This window comes from Syzygium oleosum, unplaced genomic scaffold (genome assembly GCF_021117445.2).
Source record: "Syzygium oleosum isolate NSW1041296 unplaced genomic scaffold, Sole_v2.1 Sole_v2.05, whole genome shotgun sequence".
Lineage (NCBI taxonomy): Eukaryota > Viridiplantae > Streptophyta > Magnoliopsida > Myrtales > Myrtaceae > Syzygium > Syzygium oleosum.
Genome location: NW_026607489.1, coordinates 5493044 through 5518975, shown reverse-complemented (window position 1 = coordinate 5518975; position 25932 = coordinate 5493044). Strand labels below are relative to the sequence as shown.

General features: G+C 39.0%; 1 protein-coding gene across 1 annotated transcript; it reads left to right on the top strand.

The window, feature by feature from the left end:
* On the top strand, nucleotides 1-6509 carry LOC115676456 (uncharacterized). Its single transcript, XM_030599381.2, has 11 exons — nucleotides 1-279; nucleotides 364-585; nucleotides 914-1009; nucleotides 1368-1459; nucleotides 1542-1670; nucleotides 1996-2116; nucleotides 3428-3512; nucleotides 3607-3716; nucleotides 4290-4441; nucleotides 5644-5740; nucleotides 5873-6509. Exons 1-11 carry the CDS (start codon nucleotides 199-201, stop codon nucleotides 6167-6169), a joined length of 1482 nt encoding a protein of 493 aa, XP_030455241.1. The 5' UTR covers nucleotides 1-198; the 3' UTR covers nucleotides 6170-6509.
* Nucleotides 6510-25932: the final 19423 nt, after the last annotated feature.

Genomic DNA, 25932 nt, shown 5'->3' with positions numbered 1-25932 from the left:
CGTTTCTCTTCCTCTTCGCCATCGTCACCCTTCTTGACTCTGAGGCGCAGCTCACCGGTCCTCAGTTCCGACGCCGGCGAGATCCGACGGGAGGACGACGGCCATCTCCGTCCGACGCTTCCGAAGGGAAGGGAGGAAAGGAGAAGGCGATTGATCGAAGGCGAAGCGGACCCTGCTCGCGGACCCCGTAGAAGAAGCATGGTGAAAGCGGTGGTCGGAGAAGAAGCCCAGCTGAAATCGACGGAGGACCGCCTGTCCAGTTCGTCGATTCCCGCTCAGGTGCTGCACCAATTGATTTTCGTGATGTGTGGTTCGCTTCGTTGATTGATTGTCGGGAAAATTGCTGGGTGTATCGAATTGCAGGTGGGTCTTGTGATCGGCAAGCTCAGCTCGAGCCTGGACAGAGGCTTCGTCTTCAGTTTGATCCCGACGCCGCCGAACGACGAGGGACGGCCTGCTTGTTCCCTCGTCGAGCCGGTCAAAGACGACAAGAGGAAGGGGGCGAAGCAATCCAAGTCTCAGGGATCTTCGGATTCGTCGTCGGTGGCGATAGACAAAGATTGGGTCGCTGAGCATGCGCGTCAGGTAGTTTCATCTCACAATTTGATGGGATTGTTGTGAATTTAGCGAGTCTTTTGACGCATCATTGCATGCATGTGTCGATGATGCAGTGGAGTGGATTGATTCGATGAAGGAATATTTGCGAATATAAGGATTCATGCCTTTGATGTGTACTCTACTGTAATGTAGGCGCTGTCATAATTGATCGAGTCTATCAGAATGGTTTCCGGGGCAAATTCTCTGTTGCAATATATTATTAGGCGAATTATGTTTTTTTATGGGCCAGTGGCGATTGAGAATTAGTTTTCAACGGTAAGCCGAAAGGACATGGACTAAGTCTTGTAAGTTTCAGGTGTCCAAAATGCTTGTGGGTGGCATAAGGGTGATCGGCATCTACGTATGGGCCAGTGAGAGTGCGCTCAAGAATTCGACCATAGAACTTTGCCAGGTACTCAGTCATTCGTTTCTAGTTCTTCATTTGATATTGGCTTTTTGAGTTGATCTACATCTGTGAGTGTGTTCTCGATAATCTTGTTAGTGAATAGTGTAATTTTAGTTACTCGATACTTTTCTTTTAAGTTGGTCATACTTTAGCAATCACGAGACAGAAACTGACATGTGTAAATTTTACTCCACTTGTTGCAAATCAGCATTTTATGTTGGCAAGTGTTCATGAATGATTTGACCCTACGATCTAGGCTGATTCATAAACTGATATGTTCCTGCTTTTGTAATGAGAAGAGATTATCTTTTCTAGAGCAGAGTTCATGTTCTTGGGTTTACTTGGTCGAAAATGGCATTTGCAGACCATAAAGGGAGTCGCCGGGGCAGCACCACCCTCCTCAGGGACTGATACTGAGGAAAGACTGCTCATACATATTTCTTATAGTCCAAGGAGGTATAACTCGTTCCTATTCTTACCATGTCACTTGACATGTTTGACCTTTTGCAGTACCTGCTTTAACAAGTTAAATTTGTAGGTGGACATGCCGAAATTGTGTACTGGCATCAAACATCACGTCTAGCAGCCTTAAGCCTTGTGATTTCAAAATGGGAAAAGTCTTAACTTCTCTTCAGAAATTTAGGTGTACTTACAACTTCAATATGAGGTAATGTTACACTTCACGTTTATCTTCTGTTTCTGAACAATGGATGATTTAGTTGATTTTTTTTTTTAGCCTAAGGAGTTTCAGTTTTTCAGTAAAAATTCTCGAAGCCTTTGCAAGAGAACTAATTGGTCTAATCAAAAGAAAGAGCACTCTTTTTCAGAACGACTCAAAATGGTTGACTAGTCATTATTGTCAGAAATTTCTTTATTTGCTTGGTTCATTTTGGCCTTCGGCATTGTTTCACACAATGGTTAATTGGTAGGAATAATTCCACCTCTGTGGTAATGCTGAATCGCTTATGCCTATGAAAAAAATGTTAAATTAGATTGCTGGTGAGCCGTGAGAGTGCATCAGATGCCCGGAAGCTTGGTCATGTACTTCGTAGTGGAATTTCAGTCATTGCTAAAGAGCTAAGAAGTGCAAGGGCCATAGTTGATGGAAACCTGGTAAGTCTATCAACTACTCTGTCAAAATTATTACCTTATAACCACCTTTTTTACATGCATAAATTCTTTGATTTTCAGTTTTAGGATGAGAATGCCAGAATTATTGCCTTAATGTGCCTGCAAAAGCTATAGAAATTACAGAGTTTTGCAAACTACACTTGCTCTTTCAAGCAATAAACCCATACTCCATAGTCCCAATAATTTGAAACACATCCTCTCTAATTAGATGGGAAAAGATCCTGTGAAAATGGCCATTGCTTTAAGAGCATTTCGTCTTGAGAAGGAAGAATTGGGGAAGGGTATTAAAAACCCATTCATATAGAAGGTGAAGGGTATATATATTTCTTAGTAAGATAGAGATGGAATACAGGCTAAGGCAAATTAAATGCAATAAATTATTCGTTAGCTGAACTGAACTTTTGGGGCAAAACTATAAAATGAGTTGCTGTAATCAGCTGTAGTTAGCAGAATTATGATTATACTTTGAACCGCACCGTATATATACTTGGTTGTAATTTGGCCACATATGCATTAATTTCCCTGAGAATGACTCCTTCTCATGAACCTTTGAACCTTGAAATCTTTAAAACCTCATTTCGATCACTTATGATTCGAATTTTTAATACTTGACTTTTCATTTCCGGATAGAAACTTTATTTATGAATTGGATTTTGCAACATGAAAATTCTGGCAATAGGATGTCATTCCTTAAGTAAGTCAATTTAACAGTAAACCAATCAAGGCCTATGAGAGGATTTTTCTCTCTTTGTTCTTTTTTTATTTGGTGGGATAGGCTGGTTGGGGTGTTGGATGGGATTTATGTTGAGGCCTCATTATGGACGGGTTTGACTCGTGTTTGCACTGTGTCACTGATGATTTGATTCATGTCTTGGAGGGGTACATGGGTCTCATTCTGTGACCATCTTTTCTTGGACGGTAGTTAAGTAGATGTACTGATGCATTTCTTTTTATGAGGAATTTGTTTTGGCAATCTGAAATGCTTGTTAAGGCATAGCATGATGCTGCATGATACCCTCAATGTTTGACCAGCTTCAAGAATGCTCAGTTGTGAAAATACTGCCTCAAGGTTTTGTTAATCTTAATTCCAGATGCATGTCTAGTGCCATCCATCAACTAATGTGAATTTTTTTTAAATCCTGGTGAAGCTTGATGCTTTTTCATTTTACTGCTACTCAAATTGTAATTAATCATTCTGGCCTCGAGTATACTTTATAGCAGTTTCCTTTTACAGATTCGCATATTTGCCTTCATTTGTTAATCTCTCTCTCTCTCTCTCTCTCTCAACGTCAGGTCACTAATGATGAACCGTGCACGTCAGAGGGTTTTCATGATGTCGAATTACTTCTGCCTTTTATGAATGATAAATGTTTAGAAGGTGAGTTGGACTTGAATCTGGATTTAATTTTCCCAAAGCTGCTCCGCATGTCAATCTAATTTTCTTCTTTTCCACTGTCTCAATGCTTGTAAAGCGAGCAGCTTAGAAAATGTTGTTGGCATACTTCTCTTCAGTGGTTCAGTATGTTCATTTGCTTTCCTGAGTTCAAAGGAATCAATTTTGCAAGCTATTGCTGATATCAAGGTAATATCCATTGTCTCACAGCATTCTGACTCATTATTTGTGCTTTTTCTATAGCATGAAGCTAATAATGCGTTTCTGTTTTGCCCTCAAACAAATTTAGTGCATGCGTGTGAGCACGTAGGCATATAGGTATAAGTGCAGACATTTGCATGCATAGGTTCATTGGGTTTGGCATTGACTTTAACAATTGGTATTCAAACCCCATGTTTCCAAAGGACAACAATATACCATTTTATCTGTATTTAGTAGTACAATCCATTTGTTTTCTGAAAAATTATAAAATTTCATTGGTAACTGCTAAACTGTGTTAGTGCTTTTACAGATAGATTTCTTTTCGAGAATAATTTTTAAATTGCCATAAATTGTAAAGCCCAACCCACCAAAACATAGCTTAGTATATTCCTCGGGCAAGCCTCCTTTGCAACTCCTGAGTATGAACCTCTAGATTTAGTTCCCTTTGGCAGCCATTCCAGGAGCTTTCTCCTTATGAAAAATGTTGATGAAAAACATCTCATCCCTTTTTCAGTCATTGTTTTTCTCCTTAGCATTCATGGATTTTTCATGTACTTCTAGGCAGATATTATCACAAGTCTGCAAAGTAGACTAGACATTATCCTTGATGAGGCGGACGCAGATCTAAGTCCGTCGGACAACAGTTGCAGGGAATCTAGCCCAGATATACAAATGGAAAATCTTATTTCGCAAGTTGACCTCCAGTCATTGAGGTGTACTAACAACCACCTTATGTTCTTTCTATTGCTTTGCTAGTGTAACTTTGGGTATTTGTTATAGTTGTTTCAGCACTTATTATTTTTCCAGTTTGTCTTGTTTTGTGCTGTTCTTTTGTTTTCTCTACCATTATTCAACTGTCATATCATCTGTGGAGTCGTTTCTCTCATAGCAAGATCAATGAATTTCCTCGATAATTACTTGGCAAAAGAAGCAAGGCTGGTAGAAGATGTACGAGGGAAGGAAAAGTGAACGAATTTGGATCATTGAAATTACAAACCCCAGCTTGGATGAACTCTGGTTTGTAGTGGAAGATGAAAATGAAAACTGGGTCAATGGAGGATCCAGTATAACTACTGGTTGAATTAATCTCAGATCCACGTGTAAATTGTTTGTTGACCAGAGTTTGATTGTTTGGGCTGACAAATTTTAGTTGACAATAGTTTATGCTGTTCTATTTACATGCATGTATTTCTAAGGTCTTACAACAAAAACCATATTATCTCAAGGGTAAGATTTAAAGCTGCGTCATGATATTGAGAAACTAGAGGAACTAATGATGGCACCGGAAATCTTCTGTGTTGTTTCATGTGAATTGACCTGTGGATTGCAAGATTTTCAAATATCTTCCTTTCGGCAATCATCCTAGTCAATGTTCAATAGTGGAGAGAGAAACATGGGTCCGTGTATATGAAGGTTTCCTTTGATCAGTTTTTGTTTCATAGTAAATTAAGTACATTTAGGTCCATACCCCGCCAAAAATGTAGTCGTACTTGATTCTGGATTATATTTAGCAGGATTCGAGTCTGTTTCACTGGTATCCTTGACCCCTATACTTGATCCTGGTTGTGTTTGGAATGATGATGATATGGTTTTTAAGAGCGCTGGTCTGTTTTTCCTTGCTGTCTACTTCAGAAGCTTTCTCGGGGAAAGTTTCTAGCCGGGCAGCAGAAGGCAATTAATTAACATGAAATCTGTAACTATCTTCAAGCTTATGTTGTCACATTCTTCCTTTCCTTTTCAATTTGGTTTAATTGCTTTTTTAAACTTCATGCTCACTTTTTCTTGCGCTTAATTCCTTAAACTTGCTTATGTGAACCATGAAACTGGTACTTTGAAGTTGCATCTTTACTTTGGTTTCTTTTGTACGGGTGGTCACATGTTGTTGGCTCCCACTTGATAATCCTGATCAAAGCAGGAAACCAAGCGGTCTTTCATTTCCCCGAAGAGTATTTGCGCCTTGGTTGGCTGGAACGTTAATTTGTGACTATTTACAACCATCAGAGACGCTCGAGGTTTGTGCTTGTGACTTGATAAACAAGTGGTTCAACTGTGTTCTTGAGCAATTGAAGCACTAAAAGTTGTCGTCTGCAGATTCAGAGTAGCATGATTAAAATGGTTTTTGTTCTGTTCTTGCGATGTTGTAGGTTCTTAAGGATCATTGTGCTGAGTTGATGTCTATGGAAGTTCTCACAGATTCCTCCAACATACTAGAACCGGAAGGAGAAGCCCCTGCAGTCGTCGCTAAGTGTTTTTGGGACGTAGTATCACCATTGCATTTGGATTCTAAATCTCTCTCAGAAAAGCCTGGCGCTGACGCAAAGAGCGAGGAAAGTAGCCAGAAATCTAACAAGCAATCCAGTTTTAGCGCCGTGGCAGCTATTCTCGTGCTTCTCCTCTCTGTTCTACTGGGGTTTTTGTTCCTTTCAGCGAGAGCATCTTGAAATTTTTTTTTAGCAAGAGCATCTTCAAGTACGTGTTCACTGGAAGTTTTACAGGTTTTCTAGTTTCTCTTACATTGAGATTATCTTTACTCTATCTATAGTTTTTTAGGATCTGTGAATGAGTCATTGCAAGGGAGAGTGGTGTGCTATTGGGTATTATATGCTTATCCAAATTAGTGGTTGGCTGAGGAGGAGCAGTCAATCAAGGTTCAATCTCTACACAAACTTGATTCAAAGTGGGTCGACAGCATAGCATTGCATCACTTCACTCGGCTGCTATACACCCTCTCTCTATAGGTTGATCAATTACAGCTTCTTGAAAAGCACTATTGTTATGTTCCTTTGTTGTGCTTATATAATAACGGAAAGTTTCTTCTCTGGTCGGCTTTCTCCAAATTCCAGAGAGCCACGAGAACACGAAGCTGCCGAGTAATGTCCATGTACACTTTCATGTCAAATCTCCGACGTGACATATGAAGTCAACCCAATAAGTTGACTTGGTTGAAATTCATGAGGGAAGGACGGGAAAAAAGAATTAATGACCAGGAAAACTAGACAATTTTATAGAACTCCACCTCCACTTTCGTTAATTTGGTCTTTTCATGAGTTAAGGAGTATCCCCATTCTGATGTGTATGTGCCTTTGCTCTCTTCTCCTATCATAATGCTTAATTGCCCGATGTTGTATGGCAGTTATGAAGGAGTCGTTCTGCATATATTGCGGTTTGTAATGGCAATCCTGGAACCAGTTCATCCACAACCATGTTCCTGCATTTTGAAATAGCCGACACTTGTAAGTTAAGCGACTGTCGGATTGGTATTCTATAGCAGTCCCCGTGTAAAATACTGTCGCTGTTGATCGATCCAACTATTTTGTGAACACGGGTTGCCCCGTCCAGGAAAGCTCCAATGCAAATGATTGTGTTGTGCATCAGATGAAAGTATATCATGTAAAGATTTTTATCATATAGCATGCGTTTCCGGCAACAGGAGACACCCAACCCATCAAGTAAGCATTTATAAGATGCGTACAATAACCAAAATGGTTTATATACCAGGAGAAAGCAATGACAAAACAAAGCAAGAGAAATTGCGATGTAATGTATCATTATTTGATCGTGCTCCTTTCAAGAAAATCTTATATGAGCATCACAAACCACGTTAACAATCAATGTAGTATGCAATAACTTATCTCCTTTAATGACCACCAATTCGCTTTCTCTACTTTCGAAGCAGTGTGCATAATCGATGATTGAAAGGGTTAGTAGGTTAACATCTACAAATGACTAACTTTACTATGTTAGTACTTGCATATTCATTGGATTCTACAAGATTGGCTTACCTTTTGCCACCTCCATAATTAGACGTTTTGCCCTTTTTTTCACTGACTTGACTTTGCCAACTGCTATGCTATTTACCCATGAGGAAAGCCCAAAAAGAGGATTTCATGCCAACTGGTCGCTGTTCCGCAATCTTTGGACCATCCCTGAACTACATGAGTCAGAGATCATGTTTATTATCCACATAATCCCCAACTAATCAGGAAAACCTCTTAGGATCCCTTAGACAGCTAATCGCGACATCCTAATCGAGGAAATTAGCCTCGCGATTAAGACTAGAATTAGCATGAACACGTAATTCACTTTGGTCCATTACTTCAAGTTCCCAAAAGAATTAAGAAGCCAATGGAATCAATCACATTTCTTGATCTTGTGGTGTGACTAATCTCAGATGGTGCCCTCATCAATTTGAATACGATTAGTGCTAAAATAACTTGAAAGAAATAATCCTCCATGTTTGGAAGAAAGAGTTGGGTGACGAAAACGACAAAGCATCTTAGACTTAAATGGGCCTTTCTTAAACACTAAAATAGACCAATTACGATTGCTAATGAGATTTTCTTCAATTAAGAAGTCTAAGATCGAGTGGTGAGCAAAGCTGAAAGCAATATATAATTTTTGCATTTGTTTGTGATCCTTAGGACAGCTGCACCTAATATTGCATTTTAGTCAATAAAACCAGCACAACTAGTACTAAGATCACATTAAAATAACAAAAAAGCATATAATATGAATGTATATGATACCCAGCCACTGATCTCTCACATGAATTCGTTGATCTCTTTTGAGTCGATTAAGGTTCAAAGTGCCTTTCTGAACATCAATTGCAGCTCAGGATCTTTTCGGAAGGACAAACCCTAGATGCGAATGTAGTTTGACTGCCCAACAAGTGCTCGAAAACCTAAAGTCAACATAAATATGAAGGAGACCCCCTCCCAAGAAGATTGTGTTGTATTCATTGCAATTGTGATTAATTAAAGCTGACATAGTTAGGTGGTGTTGGAGAATGAGGCGTGTCCTTTCAGTTGTGACTAGAGTACAATGGAAATGATTTACCAAAAGATTTTATACCCAATTTTGAAAGGACCACTTGGTGCGTAAATTAAGGGGACAGTACAAGCTGTTTTGTCTAGATTGGGAAGGAGGAGACAGAATTCAAGAAGCTTCTCTGTTTGCTGTATAAGCAATATGAGATCATAACACAATTTGACGAGGTTTGATTGGGATGGAGATTTTCTTCTTTCAGCTTTTATACTATGCTGATTGATTGGTATGTGTTGAGTGCAAGTTTAGTTCTTAGAAACTATAAGCATGAAAGTAACATTAACCCTTTAAGATCCAGCTGTAATTCGATGATTTGAGGTAAAAAGTGCATCTAGACAATTATCACGATGCTTCTTGCAATAACTCAGGGCCTGTCTGTTTGGACTTAAATAAAAGTAGAAAGCATTAGTTATTTTTCTTTAAAAGTTTCATATGTTATTCAAAGTTTCGAGAGTTTAGCGAGGTGTTCGAAGGTGGAAGAGTGCACAGAGGACCGGACCGTTGGGAGGCAGCCAGGCAAAAGGCCGAGCTCCCGGGTAAAAGGGCCTATAAGCCAACAGAATGCCATGACCGGTCGCCCGGCAAGGCCCCTGGCTACTGCCCATTTGCCGAGCGCTCGGCCAAGTGTGGGCGGGCACCCGAAACTCGACACATCTATCTAGAGACTCGATGTTTTGGCCTATTTTTAAGAGCATTTTTCAGAGAGAACAGGGATAATACACATCATAGACTCTTGAGGGTGCTTTTAGGATTTCTCTTTGAGAGTTTTTTGAGGAACATAGTGGAGAGATTGAGTGAAACATTATGTGAGATCGATTGGGAATCCAAAGGCTTGGGTGTAAGAGAGCTTTTGATCTAAGATTTCCGTGGTTAATAGCGGATTTATCGCCTTCCCTCTTCACGTGAAGTAGGCTCTAACACTCTAATCCACCTCCGAAATCTCAGCGTGTTAGTTTTCTCAATTTGTCGCTTATTTTTTCCACTTTTCTCACTATTGTAATGGATTGTGTGGTCCTCTTTCCGCAACCTAAACGGTATCGAAGTAGTGCATCGGCCGAAACATGAGCAAATACTACACACCGTGAGAGTCCATCTCCGGAATGAATGCTTAAACCTCTGAACTCAATAGCATCAATTCATTCAGTCGCCGTTCTTCAGGCTTCTTGCATTCCAACCCAAGTTTTTTCTTGAGCCACCCTCACCCGAGTCTATTGACCAAGACCGCGGGTTTTTATGAGATTCATCGTCAGTGTGAAATATAGTTTTACAAATTCATTGTTGAATGGTTGTCATGTGAAATAATTTGGTGATAAAGTTTAACTCCAAACACACATAACACTCATCCAACAGTTTGTGCATAACTATCTTTTTACGCACTGACCCGGACCTAATACAAGCCCCGAAATTGATATTATATCTCAATCATTTTTTGTTGAATTCTTATCTTGACGACGGCATGTTCTATAATTAGTCTATTGCCTAAAATGGACATGTACAACCATAGTTAGAGACTTGTCAACTATTGATTAGGAACACATGCACACAAGTGGGGACATGTCATGGCACTCGTGCATTCGATATGAACCACTAAATCTTGACATATCAACCGTCATCTTTTTTATTAGGGGCCTAACCATAACATACTCAAATACTTTCCATATTTAAGAGGTTCATTTTCAACCCTTGGATCTTAAGAGTCATGGGGTACCAGGTGGGGATTAAATTAACTCCTAATTGAATGCTAATTTCGTTTCCACCCAAATATGTCAACTAGGAAATCGGATCCTTGATCGATCAACACCTTCCAAATGTCCATTCCTTTGTTTTCTACTTGCGCTTTAGGCTCAAATCGATTCGACATGCATTGCATCTTTTTGACACTTGTCCTTCATCCGCGGTATGGGATCCCCCGCAAGCATAAAAACCTCGACTTTGGGCTCCAGTTACGTACCCTACGTGACAAACGAGAGGATCAATTGGGTTGAAAAAGGGTTGTGATTAGGGATCGTAATCGACGTCGGGTTGTCATTAAGCAAACTGACAAACCGTGATTAGAAAGACGGTGGGTCGGTTCACATCCACCTTGCTATTGCTTGGAGAGGGGGAGATGTTGGGCGATGTTGAGTGCTAATGGGGCAACTAAACACTAGTTGTCAAGACGAATTGGACAAACCCCATCTGGACTTGTACTATGTCCTAGTTATGTCTCTTGGTGAATATGCATATTGTGTTTCGATTACGAATTCATGCTCGATTGGTTCTTTTAATGATTTGTGCATATTTGATGACCTCTAACAACTAATATTTTAGCTCTAATTTTTGCTTCAAGAAAGGGTTGTTAAAGATAAAATATGCAAAAGAAACAATATATGCATTTTTTTATATGTTTCTATACTCTCCAAAGATGAGGGTACAAGGAGCATTTGTGGCCTTTTTTAGAAACTTAGAGAGTCTATCTAACGTAATAATATAATTAACATATCACATCCCGAAGTTCAATCAATCACAATTCATACAATCCAACTGCGAGTTTCATAATCGCAATCATTCGAGGCAAGGTATCAAAATATCTCTAAAACCCTCCAAACCCACGGTGACGTGGAGAGCAATTAGCTGGAATTTGGCTAGGAGATTTGTAAATGTCCTAGGGGGTGTGCCTTGGTGAAGATGTGCCAACTGATTGATGGAATAAAAAACGAGACGAATTGCTATGTGGCGTGCATGATGTTGCATAAAGTGACGGTCAGTGTCAATAAGTTTGGTGTACTAATGAAAAACATCATTTTCCGGTATTTAGATAGCACTTTGGTTGTTATAAGAGATGGCTATCGCGTCACGATGTGGAACCTCCCCTGTCTAGTGGTAATCATTGTAACCATTGTAACTCCAAAGCCCTTTCGACAAGTGCTCAGTTGAGCTATGAATGTTTACTTCTTGCTATGCCGAGATATAAGAAAATCACTGCGAAACAGGCAATAGCCCGAAGTTGCTGACAGTAAGAAGACTAAGCTATCCAATCTGCAACTGAATATGCTCGTAACTTTAAAGCAGATTAAGCAGAGAAGCGAAAAGCATGAAATAAGGTACCCTATACATGGCCAAAAATGAGTAGTATGCGGTGCAGCCATGAAATGATTGACAACATGGATAGCATATGTTGCGTCGAGATGAGTAAAGATAAGATATATAAGACTATCAACCGGCCAACGGAACAAAGTAGGATTCTTAGAGATCCATCCATAGCATTTATTTACTAAGCTATACTCTTTGGTTCTTACATGTGCCCCCCAAAATAATTACCTCGCACGTAGTGCCACATTCCTTAATGAACAATTTCATAAATTCTCTTAATAAAAGCATTGCTCTTTTCGCACGTAGTGCCACATTCCTTAATAAACAATTTCATAAATTCTCTTAATAAAAGCATTGCTCTTTTCTCTCTTCGATAGGTGAATAGATGCCAACACTAAACTCAACCAATAGTGTCAACGAGAGGGTAGATTCTCGATGAGTACACATGGATAAAAAATCATTGATCGTGTGAATCCCAAATGCGGATCCCACGTTATCAACGACTGTAATTATATCGTATACATGCATGAATCTAGATCCAGGGGTTTCTCATCGATGAGTGCATTATCAAAATAAAAATTCTTTCTGAAAATGGAAGCGTAGGGATGCCTGCATGCATCAATAATTTCTCTCGCAGATGCACTTTATCTCGGGTGTGGACAGTTTCTGCGAACAAAACGGCTCGTGATGTGGAGAGTTTTCCGCAGTGTCACTTCCCCTAAATTTCACGCGACCACATTCGACTCACGAAAAGAAGTTTAATCCCCGTTTACATGTCACCAGCCACGTCCCTTTCAAGAAAAAAAGGTTTATAACACTTTTCAAGTGAGGATTTCTATTTTCTAGCATGGTCAAGATCATGGAGCTACGGGTTTTGTATCCGGACTCTTTATTTGCCTCTCTAATGATCAATTTCGATGCTCGTCTACACATGAGTGGAGGAGTTGTTATCGTATTTAAGTATCGAATCCCTCTTTTTCTTTTTTTTTTATCTAACTGTTTAACCTTTTAGATTGAAACTTCTCAGATCATGTACGGAGAATCTTATGTAGAGTCATTTTAGGATTGATATTGGATAAGATTATTGGTGATAGTGGAAATTTTTTGCAAGAATCTTGGAAGAAGAGAAAAGGAGCTTAGTAAAAAGTGAGTTCCCTCTTTTCATTGCACTATTAATGGATTCTGGCGATGAAAAACACCTAACGCGAGTGTTGACCAATCTGAGAACTGCGTTGGGTTACAAGCTACAATAAAGGGAGGGCAGACTTAAATATGCGACAAGAATCCCACCTCTGGAGGGTAGAGTCCCTGCACAGGGGGAGCCTTGTGTTAAGCTGCTAACAAAAGTAGGAGTCAAAACATCTTGTGCGAGTATTGACTAATCTCAAGATTGCGTTGGGTTACATGCTACATTAAGGGAAAAGGACTTCGATATGGGACAATAGTTATCTAAAATATGCACATTAATGAAGGCCGCTATATAATATGTCATATATTTGATACAATCAGCTCGGTTCTAAAACAATTCATGGCAGGTTAAAGTCATCTCAAGCGATAGGGTAATAAATATTATCGATTACCGTTTAGGGTCGACACAATTAGTTAGGACATTAGGAGATTTTCAGCTCGGAAATTGGAGGTTCCCTAATCAAATCTCACAAGTTGCATGTAAACTACTTTAGATCGGAACCACCTACACGGTTCAAAAAGTCTTGAGTATAACCATTTCATGAGATTGCTGGGGTGTTCAATGGGTCGCATGCCCCCGAACTGTAATAACAAAAAGATAAACTGATAGATAGGTAAAAATCAAAAACCCACAAAGATCATCAATTGAGTTGAAGAGACTCAAGAGTCACCCCACCCAAAAACATCCAAATCAAGTCTTTCTTACTTCCATGCTCTAATAATAAGAGATGTTGAGGTTTCTGACATGGGGTTGGGACAAAGAAGCTATGCATAGGAGCACTTGGAGGGCTAGTGAGCAGTGACGGAAGGGTACAAACAAAACAAGAAGAATGCAGACAAATTGTTGGGAGAGAGAGAGAAAGAGAAACGAGTGGCAGAAGCCTCGTCGATTCGATTCAGTGGGCTGCTGTCCAAGCTGAACACCATGCTTTCTAGAGAGAGAGAGAGAGGTTTTGGTGAAACCGCTGATGTTGGGTGTTGGTGGCGAACCAAGTTGGCCGCTGTTTTCGTGACAATGACAAAACATTCCTGTGCGTCGGTGTGTGGCTGCGTCACGGCCTTCGTCCTCGTATCGCCCTCGCTCTCGCGCTCACTCTCTCTCTCTCATTTGGGCCCGCCCCAGATCGATCGGTCCGTTCGTCGCGACCCGGGTCTACTGCCGTGGCGCTGCCGCTAAATCCATAGGCACCGTGAATGTGCCAATCGATGGGATATGTAGCAAATCATGAACATATCACTGTTGCTGTACCAAGAAACGCGATGGAAGTGATTTTTTTTATTTATTGAATTTTAATAAACGAACGTGTTTAGGATATATTATCACTAGTGGATGCGGCGGTAGTTCAAGCACCATAGAAGATCATCGATGGACAAACCTCCTGCATTCTGTTTGATCGAGTTACGAGTCACGAACAACGATTCGCCGACAAATCGAGGCGGCTTGCTTAGCTCTTGTTTGGAGGGGAAAAAATTGAGGGAAAAACAAAAGGAATTGAATGAGAAACTCTAATGAAGAAATGACAAATCGTTTTATGATGCTTTTGGTGGCATAATTGGGTTATTGACCTTTTTTGAAATGGTGATGAAAGTATCTTACTTGGGAAAAAGAGAAGTTGCTTTTGCCAACACTTTCACCATTCACTTTTCCATCATTCCCAAACATCTATTTCTATCAATCTTTGCAGCATTTATCAAAACTTAAAAATATTTAATGCAATCTCTATGATATGGATTGCGATACCGAAAACTGATTCAATCTCATGTGATTCTTTTCGCAACTTCAAATAAATTGATTAATTTTTGTTATGACGAGAATTCAAAAGATACCTTTTGATAAGTCCAAACATTGGCAGGCATTCATTTTTTGAGAACAATTATTCCTAAAAGATGAATATCATAATTCATCATAATGCAAATTTGCATACTGTCTCATCATTAATGAATCTACGCGGTGACTTGATTTTATTCAAAAGTCTATATAATCATTATGTGGACGTTGCTGTCACATTCTAAAGTTACATTTTTTAATCAAGTGTCGCGAGACGAGACGAGATTGTGACTTTCGCTTAAAGTTAAGAACATTGTCGAAATAAAGAAGCGTACATGAATGTAGCTATTGAGACACGAAATATCGCAAGAACTAACAAAAATTCTTGGATTAGTCGCATGGGAAAAGAACAAAGCAGATACAAAAGAGCGCAAAGAACCACACCCTAAACCAAGAACCAAAACCAACACCCAAGTTAGAACACTGTAATTGCCTGCAAAATACTGCTTAATCAGTCATTAGATTCTGCGTGCTTGCTTCGCTTTCATGGCCTCTCGTGCAAGTCGCTGACATCTTTTGGCTGCATTATTATTATTTTCTCTTTTTTTTTGGATTTTTATTGGATTTCTTTTTTGGCTGAATGACTGTTTGTTTTCTTGCACTCAAAGGACATTACAATACAAGTACGTGACACCATTTACAGCGACGTGATGCACAAGATCATGTGGATGAAGAAGAGCTTTGGAAGGGCATTGGTCGGGGAAAGGCTTGTTTGAGGGAATTTTCTTTTATGATAATCTGAAAAAAGAACAAATATATTAGATTTTAAATCATCGATTGAAAGTCTTATGCATCAAGAATTATAATTTTTTTGAATTATATTTTTTTATTCTTTTGCGTCGAGTAAAAAACAAACACCAAAGTTGCCAGATTTAAGAAAATAAAAATAATGAAACTTCAAATTGATGTTAGGTTGCCTTATGGGTTTCCAAAACTTGTTGTAATAATCCAATCTCACCACCGTCACCACTATTATTATTATTAGGGTCAATACTACAAAAAAACTCCAAACTGATATATTTGCTGAGTTGAATGATACGTGACAGTTGACGGGTGTATCAATTTTGGGTTTTACCCTCTGCTTGTCACAGGTATACTGATTGTTAATTCAATTTAACCGAAACTAACGGAGGGTAATTGTCACAAATGTACTAATTTGAGGTTTTTATGGCCAAAAAATTAGTTTTTGGTAAATTTATTATAGGTGTACCAGTTTAGGGTTTTCGGTTGTCAAAAAATTAGTTTTGGGTAAATTTGTCACAAGTATACCAGTTTGGAGTTTTTCGTGGTATTAACCCTTATTATTATTAGAATATGTTTCATGCTTGCAATTCGTGAGGAGATTCCATGCACGTGACACGTAGGTAAATAATTAGATGCCCACTAGTCAAAATTAAAAAGATTTGTTTTACCTATTTGTTTATTTATATTTCTCATTCCCTCACTTGCAAGTCAAACGACACAATTCACAACATTGTCGGCTTGGGTCCCGGCTTCGTGAACACCTCTCGAGGAAATTCTTGTTGTTTTTTTTTTGGTAAGGATGGAAATTCTTGTTGTTTCTGTTGCCCTTACTCGAAATTTGTCAAACTAATTTACATTATTCTATTCTCCAGCAGGTCATTATTTTTTTTTATATAATCAATTTTTTTTTTCATTTTATAACTTTTTTGAGGATTTATTCGTGCATGTTCCAGGCAATGCATGGCGTCATCATTATATTCTAAAGGCAACACGAAGGCTATTATTAGCAGATCAATACAATGATCAAACAAGGACAGTGCTGACATAATTCTCCACGCTTAATCATTTCGCAGATGGTAAGTGCAGCTGGCTTGGTGGCTGCTGTGGAAAAATGTGGGTGTCGGCTAATTGCAAACGTGATCGATAATATTAAATGAAAATTCTTTGTGCTAATTGAAGCATTGCCATTTTTCACCTGAAATTCTTTGTATGCTACTTGAAATAACGGGATTTTATTTATATAATTGGGTTTATGCCACGAAAAACCCAAAACTGGCACACCTGTGACGAATTTACCCTCCGTTAGTTTCCGTTAAATTTACCATCAAATTACTGAGTTGGATGACATATGACTGTTGACAGGTGTACCGGTTTGGGATTTTTCATAGTATTAGTCCAATCTAACGAAAACTAATAGAGGGTAAATTTGTCACAAGTGTATCGGTTTGGGATTTTTTGTGCTATCAATCTTATATAATTTATTGTCAATCCCAAGTAGTTCATCAAGTGTTTTTTATGGAATTAGTCTTAAAATTTCTCTTACTTAGAAAGAATATTGAGTTGTTTTTGTTAGAAAATGATTTTTCTCCAAAAGTTGAAACAGTGGATATGAATTTTGAAGATAACCCTAGAAAATTAAACACTCGAGACAGTGGCTGATTGTAATCAATACGACGATATTCGAAGTGGAGAGTACCGCTGATGGTAAATTCTAAAGGGACATTTCTTGCGATAATTAATTTTCCCTCCTCTCATTTTTCATGGCTTCGAGAACCAAATTTATGAACGGGGAAGTTTAAGCTCATGAATCGGAAGTCGCATGTTCAAACCCAACGAATTGTGCATAAACTGTCTCGGATTAGGGCCACTTACATGAGTCGAAGACCTGTACTTAACCGGTTCACGAGATTTGCAGGATGTTCCATACGTTGCCAGGATGTCAGAGATGAAAGATAGAGGAAAAGATAAAGGAGCGGGAGGGATGTTGATAAGGTAATTAGTGGAGTCAACCCCACGAGTCTCTTTCACATCAATGTTAATAATTATTCACCCGATCCAGAGTAATAAATCTCAGAAACACAAAAAATTTGCTTGTTTCCATCGTAGCATGTGTGGCTCTCAGATTCGTTTCAGTAGGGGCTTTGCCTCGGATTAAACCCTAAAGTTTCGCCATTTTCCATGATTAAACTGAGTTTTGTACACACTGGCTAATGACAGGTCACATTGACAGGCTTAATTTACTTGAATATGTCCCCTAATAACCCAAATCAATTTCCATTGCTTATTATATTTGGAAAAACCCACTAGAAAACACACGCTCAGATGCTTTCTTACAGCGAATCGTATTCCGTTCTGCGATAGAAACAAGCATAAAGAAACACGCTACTTCGCTAAACTCTATAATAACTACGCTTAGTAGAGTGATTAGAATAATCACCACACGACGTACAAGTTAATCAAGTAGCTGTGCCTAGCCATAACATAATCAGATCAATGATCCTCGATGGCAGAAGTCAGATAAGAGCAAGTGGAACTTCCACGGAAGGGGTTCTTTGGACGTAGCTTTGTTCTTATATATAGTCAATATAGATAGATAGATACATGTTAATTCCAAATTAGTGATCAAGATAGCAAACATAAAGAAATCGATGACTGTTGTGTAACTTGTATATCCCATCTTGTCTACCCACTTAAACTTTTAGATGGGTTAACAGCTTTTTTGCAAAATTACATGTGATACGAGTCAGGAGAGACCTTATATTCGAATATCAGCATATCCCTTTAATAATAGTGAGGAGCTTGCTAAATTGGTAGTGTTGTGATGCAAAAAGTATCCGTGCAGCAGCCGTCCCCGAAGATAACTCATTAAGAGGACCTCATATTGAACTCCCACACTTAAATTGTTCCATTTGGGTGAAGATCCTCTCCTTCGCGCAATGCTTCCTTTGGTGTTGCGATAAATCTCGACAGTTGGAATTATTGTGGCACTAAGGGGCAGTACCGTGTGGAGTAAAGAATCCACGTCCTAAAGCACTTCATTGCATGCAATATGTGCATGCTCAGTATCATATCTGGTCATTCACCAAACGAAAAACGTAACAAGGTATGTGAAATTTGAGGGATTCCGTATCATGTCTTCCGGTCATATGCGGTCTAGATACCCAAATGGCCGAACTCAGCACAAGTGCCATATAGCCTCTCACTTTGATCGGATGCAACCTTCAAATTGAGTTAGAATAGATTCAAATCCATGCATCGAGTGAGACCACAACTATTTAGTCGAGTGAAACCCACATGACCAGCTATTATGATTGATCTGGTCCATTGAACTAGGGTCCAGGCAAATAATTCCCATGGAGTACGAGCAATAAGTGCACACAATAATTAGACAAGAAACTTTTGCCTGCTTTAATTAATTATGGGGATATATAGAGAGACAGATAGAGATCTTGATAAACAATATGAACTTTGCTTCTTTTTTTAGCAAGTCTTGACAATTGAAACTAAGCCCCATGTTTGGAATTCACTTAAGGTGTGTTTGTTTGATCGAAAGAATTTCCCGCGAATTGTTTTTTTGGACTTTCACGTGCTTGGTTTGCTAATCAATTGATGGAAAACCACTTACGGTCAAAGAAACATGCATGCTTAGAGTCAGGCAAATGAATTCCCTAACGTGAATAGGTAGAAAATGATTTCTTGATAATCATTTTCTTTTATCTTGAAGTTTTTCCCCGAAACAAACACTGCCTTTCGTCGTTGAAAACCTACCGAATGGCAAGGTCATATCCACGGGACCCTATAATACGTAGGAAAATAGAACTTAATTTCAGTATGCCATGCAAAAATGTGCCCTTCATGCACGCAGCCAAAGTTGGTCGACCGCATGAGCCAAAAGAGGAGATAGAAAAATATATTTATATCAGTAGAGAGCCAATCCAGCCCTTACAAGAAAAACAATCAATAAAGTATAGGTGAAGTGTTATAATTGTTGATTGAAGACCTATAACTTACGGCTTTTGTATATATGTATATATTTTCGTCTATTCGCCAGCTGAAGGAGGCAATGTTGAGTATGCCCCCTCGTATCTAAATCCTATAAACTAGAAAATAACTTGACAGTAGATAAACCCATGTTGGAATTATTGAATGGCAGAATATTTTGTTTTCAATCGAAATTTTTTGTGAACTTTGACCATAGTTTTAAATTAAAAAAGAAGAAGAAGAATGTGGGAGGCAGGCTTATTTCGGTTGAATCGAGTGATTGTTGCATAGTTTAACCTAACGTGAACTAGGGAATAGAAAGGGAACTGTATTTTTTCCATAAATCACAAATTGAAGTATCGAAAAGAAAATACACGAGTCATAAGAGTTATGTATAGTGCCTGAAACACCTATGTTACGTGCACTCACTATTCAGATTTATGCAAAAGTTTTAGGGTATGTTTGTTTCGCGGAAAATGAATGATAAATATTTTCTTAAAAATATTTGCTCATATCGCTTACAAAAATGAACGAAAAAAAAGTATTTTCACCATCCACCAAAATTGTTGGACAATTATTATTATTATCAATAATAAAAACATTTTTCATTGACTTAGTTATTTCAAGCGATACAAGTGATAGATTTTTAGGAATATATTTTCCAAATTTTTTATTTTTCGCGAAACAAACGGAGTCTTAAATTCAATCAAATGTCGTGTCTAATCATGATGGCCCACGAAAGCTATAATAGTGGCAATTCTTAACTAAAAGTGCACCTAAAAATTAATTTGTGAGGTAAACAACGTTTTGCCATGATGATTTTCGAGCATCCTGCCTTTGAAAATCTGGATAGCAAAATGCTGCTTGCGGTCACCAAAAGATGAAGTGCTCATGATGATAACTTTCTCACTATGTGTTTGGTAATTTCTCCAAAAATAGGGTTTGATTATATGATATAGTTTGATGCTACTAATTTGTGTTATTATGTTAGTAACCTTTGGATCTGAATAAGTGAAATGAAGTTAACTTCTTTTATGGATAGGGATCATATTCAGTTCTCACAAATTAATCATAATGTGATCCTACCTTTAGAAACATTTATCATAGAAAATCTAAAACTTCTCTCTCTCCCTAACAATACCTACATCATCCCTCTCCACCCTTGTGAACACAGGTATTGCAGCTCGTGCGGCCTTAGATCCATCACGACAAAATCACGAGGGCGAAAGGTGGGTCGCGGGGCTCTAATGGATGTGGACGGCAATGAGAAAGTAGAGGCAACAACGGACGAATTGAACAGTGCATGTCAAGGGAGGAGAAGGGTAGAATGGAAAGAACATGAAAGGAAAAAAAAAAGAAACATCAAAGAGAATAAAATCTAATCCGTTTAAGATGCACTTGTGTTAATGTGTTAACCTCTCCATGCAGTCGCATTAGAGCGACATGTGAGAATTCCTTTACTATATTGCTATGCCACACCTCATCAAACCCAGCACCAGCATTAGAGTTTAGAGCAAACATGGTTCTTATAATGGGACCCAAACCCAGCAAAATTTCTCTGAAAGAGACAGAGAGGGACGTTCTTTCATCCCCTTGTTCGGCTAAGTTCGTATATCAGAGATTAAAATCAAACGTTAGGAAAACTAGCCTGAAAGCAGTACAACCAAATAAGCAGAATGTTGATCTGAGCCCAACGAATTAACGTCGTGTCCTTAAGACGAATTTGACCCCTCAATCGCACTCGAGGATATTGGACAATCGTCTCCCAGGATAGAACGGATCTCGTTCCTCCGAAGCGGTACGTATTCGGAGGACTCCAACGAACGCAATTTTGCGTAACAATCGCACCAAATGACAATGATGAAGTGAATATGCGTAGAGTGCGTCGGGAAAAAATGAATGCCACGAAGTGATATATATTCCGAACTAAACTGTTCGGTCTTATTCAAGTGGCGAAAAATGAAGAGTTGCGAATTTTCGTGAACAGTAGCGAAGGTTCACTTGAATCGGTTCGGTTTGTGAACAATCGCGAAGGGCTTCGGTTTTCCGTTCGGGCGAACCGAACCTCACGAACAGACATGTTTATTTGTCCAAAAAAAAATAAAAAAATAAAAAAATTCTAAACAACGTATCTGTTCGGAAAAAATAAAAATCGATAGAGAGTGGACCCCAAACCGAACCGGCCAGACGGCGGCGCGCGCGCGGGGGGTGGACCGACCTAGCTTGACGTAGGTCCTCTCTCTTCCACAAAAGTGGGGTACCCCTTGGGGCCCAAACCCATTTGTGAGGCTCAACTATTTGAACCCATCTCCCATCTCTCTTCTACCCTATGTGGGACACTTTCACCCACACACTTCTCATTCAATTCTATGGGATTTTGGTTCCAAAATCCCAACAATCCCCCACATGAATGAGAAGTTCAGATATCGTGACTCTTCGTGTATGCATGAGATGCAATGTGCGATTATTCCATGAGAAAACGTTGCATCAGGATAAGTAGTCTGAGACCTTGAACTTTCCTTAGTGAAACCTATCGGACTTACATCACTCAATCGAGAGACTTGATGTCTTTGAACCGTCGACCTTTGGTGTAAGCCTAGACAATAGAAATCACACAACCTGTTTCTCGAACAAAATTGGTTCTCACCGTTGTGTTCGTTTTGGCCATGAACACCGCCTTGGTCTCATGAGTGTTTTAGAGAATTCGGCCTTTTCAATTCTCACAGAAGCGGCCCTCACTTCACACTCACATAGGTGATTTCTGAACATATAGTATATCACATACTCAATTCAGAATCATTAAAAGCTTTTGCTTAACCTTCACATATTAGTACTGTCTTCATCCGGAATGAGTAAAAATTTGACAAGATTTCTACACTCGTCTTCATAACTTAGTTGTCCCTTTGAACCTAGATCTTGGGATCTCCAGTCAACTAGGTAGGGTTTCCGCTATGATGACTTGTTTATAGGCCTTAAACCCATTCCCCTTGATGTTTTTGCAACCATCTCTCTAGTTAGGCCTTTTGTTAATGGATCCGCAATATTATCTTTTGACTTCACATAGTCAACGGTGATAATTCCACTAGAAAGAAGTTGTCTTACTGTGTCATGTCTTCGACGTATGTGTCGAGACTTACCATTATACAAGACATTCCTTGCCCTTCCTATTGCCGCTTGACTGTCACAATGTATACAAATAGCGGGCACTGGTTTAGGCCAATTAGGAATATCTTCCAAGAAATTTCGAAGCCACTCTGCTTCTTCACCGGTTTTATCCAAAGCAATAAATTCTGATTCCATAGTGGATCTAGCAATTACAAGTTTGTTTGGATGATTTCCAAGACACTGCCGCTCCCCCAAGTGTGAATACATATCCACTTGTCGATTTTGTGTCTTTAGTGCCGGTTATCCAATTTGCATCACAGTATCCTTCAAGTACCGCTGGATATTCTGTGTAATGCAAAGCATAATCTTGAGTATACTTTAAGTAGCCCAATAAACGTTTCATTGCTTTCCAATAATTTTCATTTGGACTAACTGTAAATCGACTTAGCTTGCTAACCGCACAAGCTATGTCCGGCCTAGTACAGTTCATGACATACATTAAACTGCCTAGTATACTAGCATACTCATTTTGAGCCTTACTTTCACCAAGATTCTTCGAAAGATGTAAATTAACATCTATCGAGTCTTTATCGGTACAATATCTAGATTCTTGCACTTTCCAAGAATCGTCTCAATATAATGGGATTGTGATAGAGCTAATCCTCCATATGTTTTATGGATTTTAACTCCTAAAATAACATCTGCAACCCCCATATCTTTCATATCAAATTTACTTATGAGCATGCGTTTGGTCGCCTTAACAACCTCACTATCGCTGCCCATTATAAGCATGTCGTCTACATATAAGCACAAAATGGCAAAACCATTATGAGTGTTCTTAACATATACACATTTATCACACTCATTGATCTTGAAACCATTCGACAACATGACTTGGTCGAATTTAGCATGCCATTGTTTCGGTGCTTGTTTCAATCCATAGAGTGACTTGATAAGCCGACATACTTTCTTCTCTTGACTTGGAACAATGAACCCTTCGGGTTGTTCCAAATATATTTCTTCTTCCAAATCCCCGTTTAAGAAGGCCGTCTTAACATCCATTTGATGGATTTCAAGCTTATACACCGCTGCTATGGCAATTAGCATCCTTATAGACGTAATTCTAGTAACAGGTGAGTAAGTATCAAAATAATCAAGACCTTCTCGTTGCTTGTATCCTTTTACTACAAGCCTAGCCTTATATTTATCAATAGCACCATCCGCTTTCATTTTCCTCTTGAAAATCCACTTACATTGTAGTGGTTTATTACCGGGAGGAAGGTCAACCAATTCCCATGTATGGTTTGACAATATGGATTCAACTTCACTATTGATAGCTTCTTTCCAGAACGGGGCTTCTGGCGAAGTCACAGCTTCTTTGAATGTCCGAGGCTCATTCTCTAACAGATACGTTAAGAAATCAGGTCCAAAAGACATGGAAGTCCTTTGTCTTTTACTACGTCTAGGTTCATCCTCCATTGGATCACTTCTAGATATAATATCTCGAGGCCTCTTGTTATTATCAATTGGCTCATATACTATGTTATACGGAAATATATTTTCAAAGAACGAAGCGTCCCTTGATTCAATGATCGTATTAACATGTATATCTGGGATCTCTGACTTGTGAACAAGAAAACGATATGCATTGCTATTCTGAGCATATCCAATAAAGACACAGTCAACAGTCTTTGGTCCTATCTTAACCTTTTTAGGCTTAGGAACCGCAACTTTAGCCAAACACCCCCACACTTTGAGATAATTCAAGTTAGACATTCTGCCTTTCCATTTCTCATAGGGAGTTTGTTGTGTCTTTCTGTGGGGTACTCTATTTAAAATAAAATTCGCCGTCAAAACAGCTTCCCCCCACAAATTCTGTGGTAAACTGGAACTATTCAACAATGCATTCATTGTTTCCTTTAAAGACCGATTTTTCCTTTCCGCCACTCCATTAGATTGCGGCGTATAAGGAGGAGTCATTTGGTGAACGATACCAAACTCAGTACAAATTTCCTCAAAAGGAAATTCATATTCACCTCCTTTGTCACTTATTATCATTTTAACTTTCTTATTCAACTGAGTTTCAACTTCGGACTTATAAATTCTAAAAGCATTCACAGCCTCATCTTTGCTACTAAGCAAATAAACATAACAATACCTCGAGCAGTCATCTATAAATGTGATAAAATACTTATTACCACCTCTTGACGGTATTGATTTCATATCGCATATATCTGTGTGTATCAAATCTAAAGGTTCTAAGACTCTATTGTCTACAGAATGAAAAGAAGGCTTAGAAAATTTAGATTCAACACACACTTGGCATTTCTCACTTGAACAATCAAATTTTGGCAACAGTCCCATATTCATTAATTTCTTTATCGACTTATAGTTAACGTGTCCTAATCTAGCATGCCATAAATTAGGAGACTCAAGCACATAAGCAGAAACAACTTTATTCATAACATCATTGGGTACAACAGTCATTACATTCAACTTGAAAAGACCATCACTAAGGTAACCCTTTCCTACATACATCTCATTCTTGGAGAGTACAAACTTATCGGATACAAAAACCAGCTTGAAGCCATTCTTGCTAAGAAGAGATCCGGACACTAAATTCTTGCGTATGTCTTGCACATTATTTAGTGTCACAACTTTCCCAGATGTCATCTTTAGAGCAACCTTTCCAACACCTTCAACCTTAGAGGTTGATGAATTACCCATATAAAGTTTTTCATCACCCCCCACACTTGTGTAGGACGAGAACATCGATCTGTTTGCACGGATATGACGAGTTGCTCCAGTATCAATCCACCACTCCTTGAGGTTTCCCACCATATTACACTCGGATATCATGGCAGTTAGATTGATATCATCAACACCATTGGAAATTTCTTCCACCACATTAGCCTCGAGTTTTCTGTCTTTTCTTGGCTCTCAGCCTTTGGCTCGATGTCCGGACTTGCCACAGTTGAAGCACTTGCCAACAAACTTCTTCGTGCCTTGGGTGAATCCTCTCCCGCACTTGCTAGGCATTTTCCTCTTCTTATTGGGTTTTGATCCTTCTTCAACAACATTGGCTCTTGAGACCGCCAAATTGCTGCCAACTTTCTTCTCGGAATTTCTATTGTCTTCCTCTATCCTCAACCGAACAATCAAGTCTTCAAGTGACAACTCCTTTCTCTTGTGTTTGAGATAATTCTTGAAATCTCTCCAGGATGGTGGCGCTTTTTCAATGAAGGCAGCCACTTGAAATGTCTCACTTAGAGTCATTCCTTCAAGATGAATATCATGCATAATCACCGGAAGCTCTTGAACCCGACTTAAGACGGTCTTTGAATCAACCATCTTGAAGTCCAGAAATTTACCGACAATGAATTTCTTCAATCCGGCATCTTCGATTTTGTATTTCTTGTCCAGACTATCCCATAACTCCTTAGCCGTTTTGAGCGGACTATA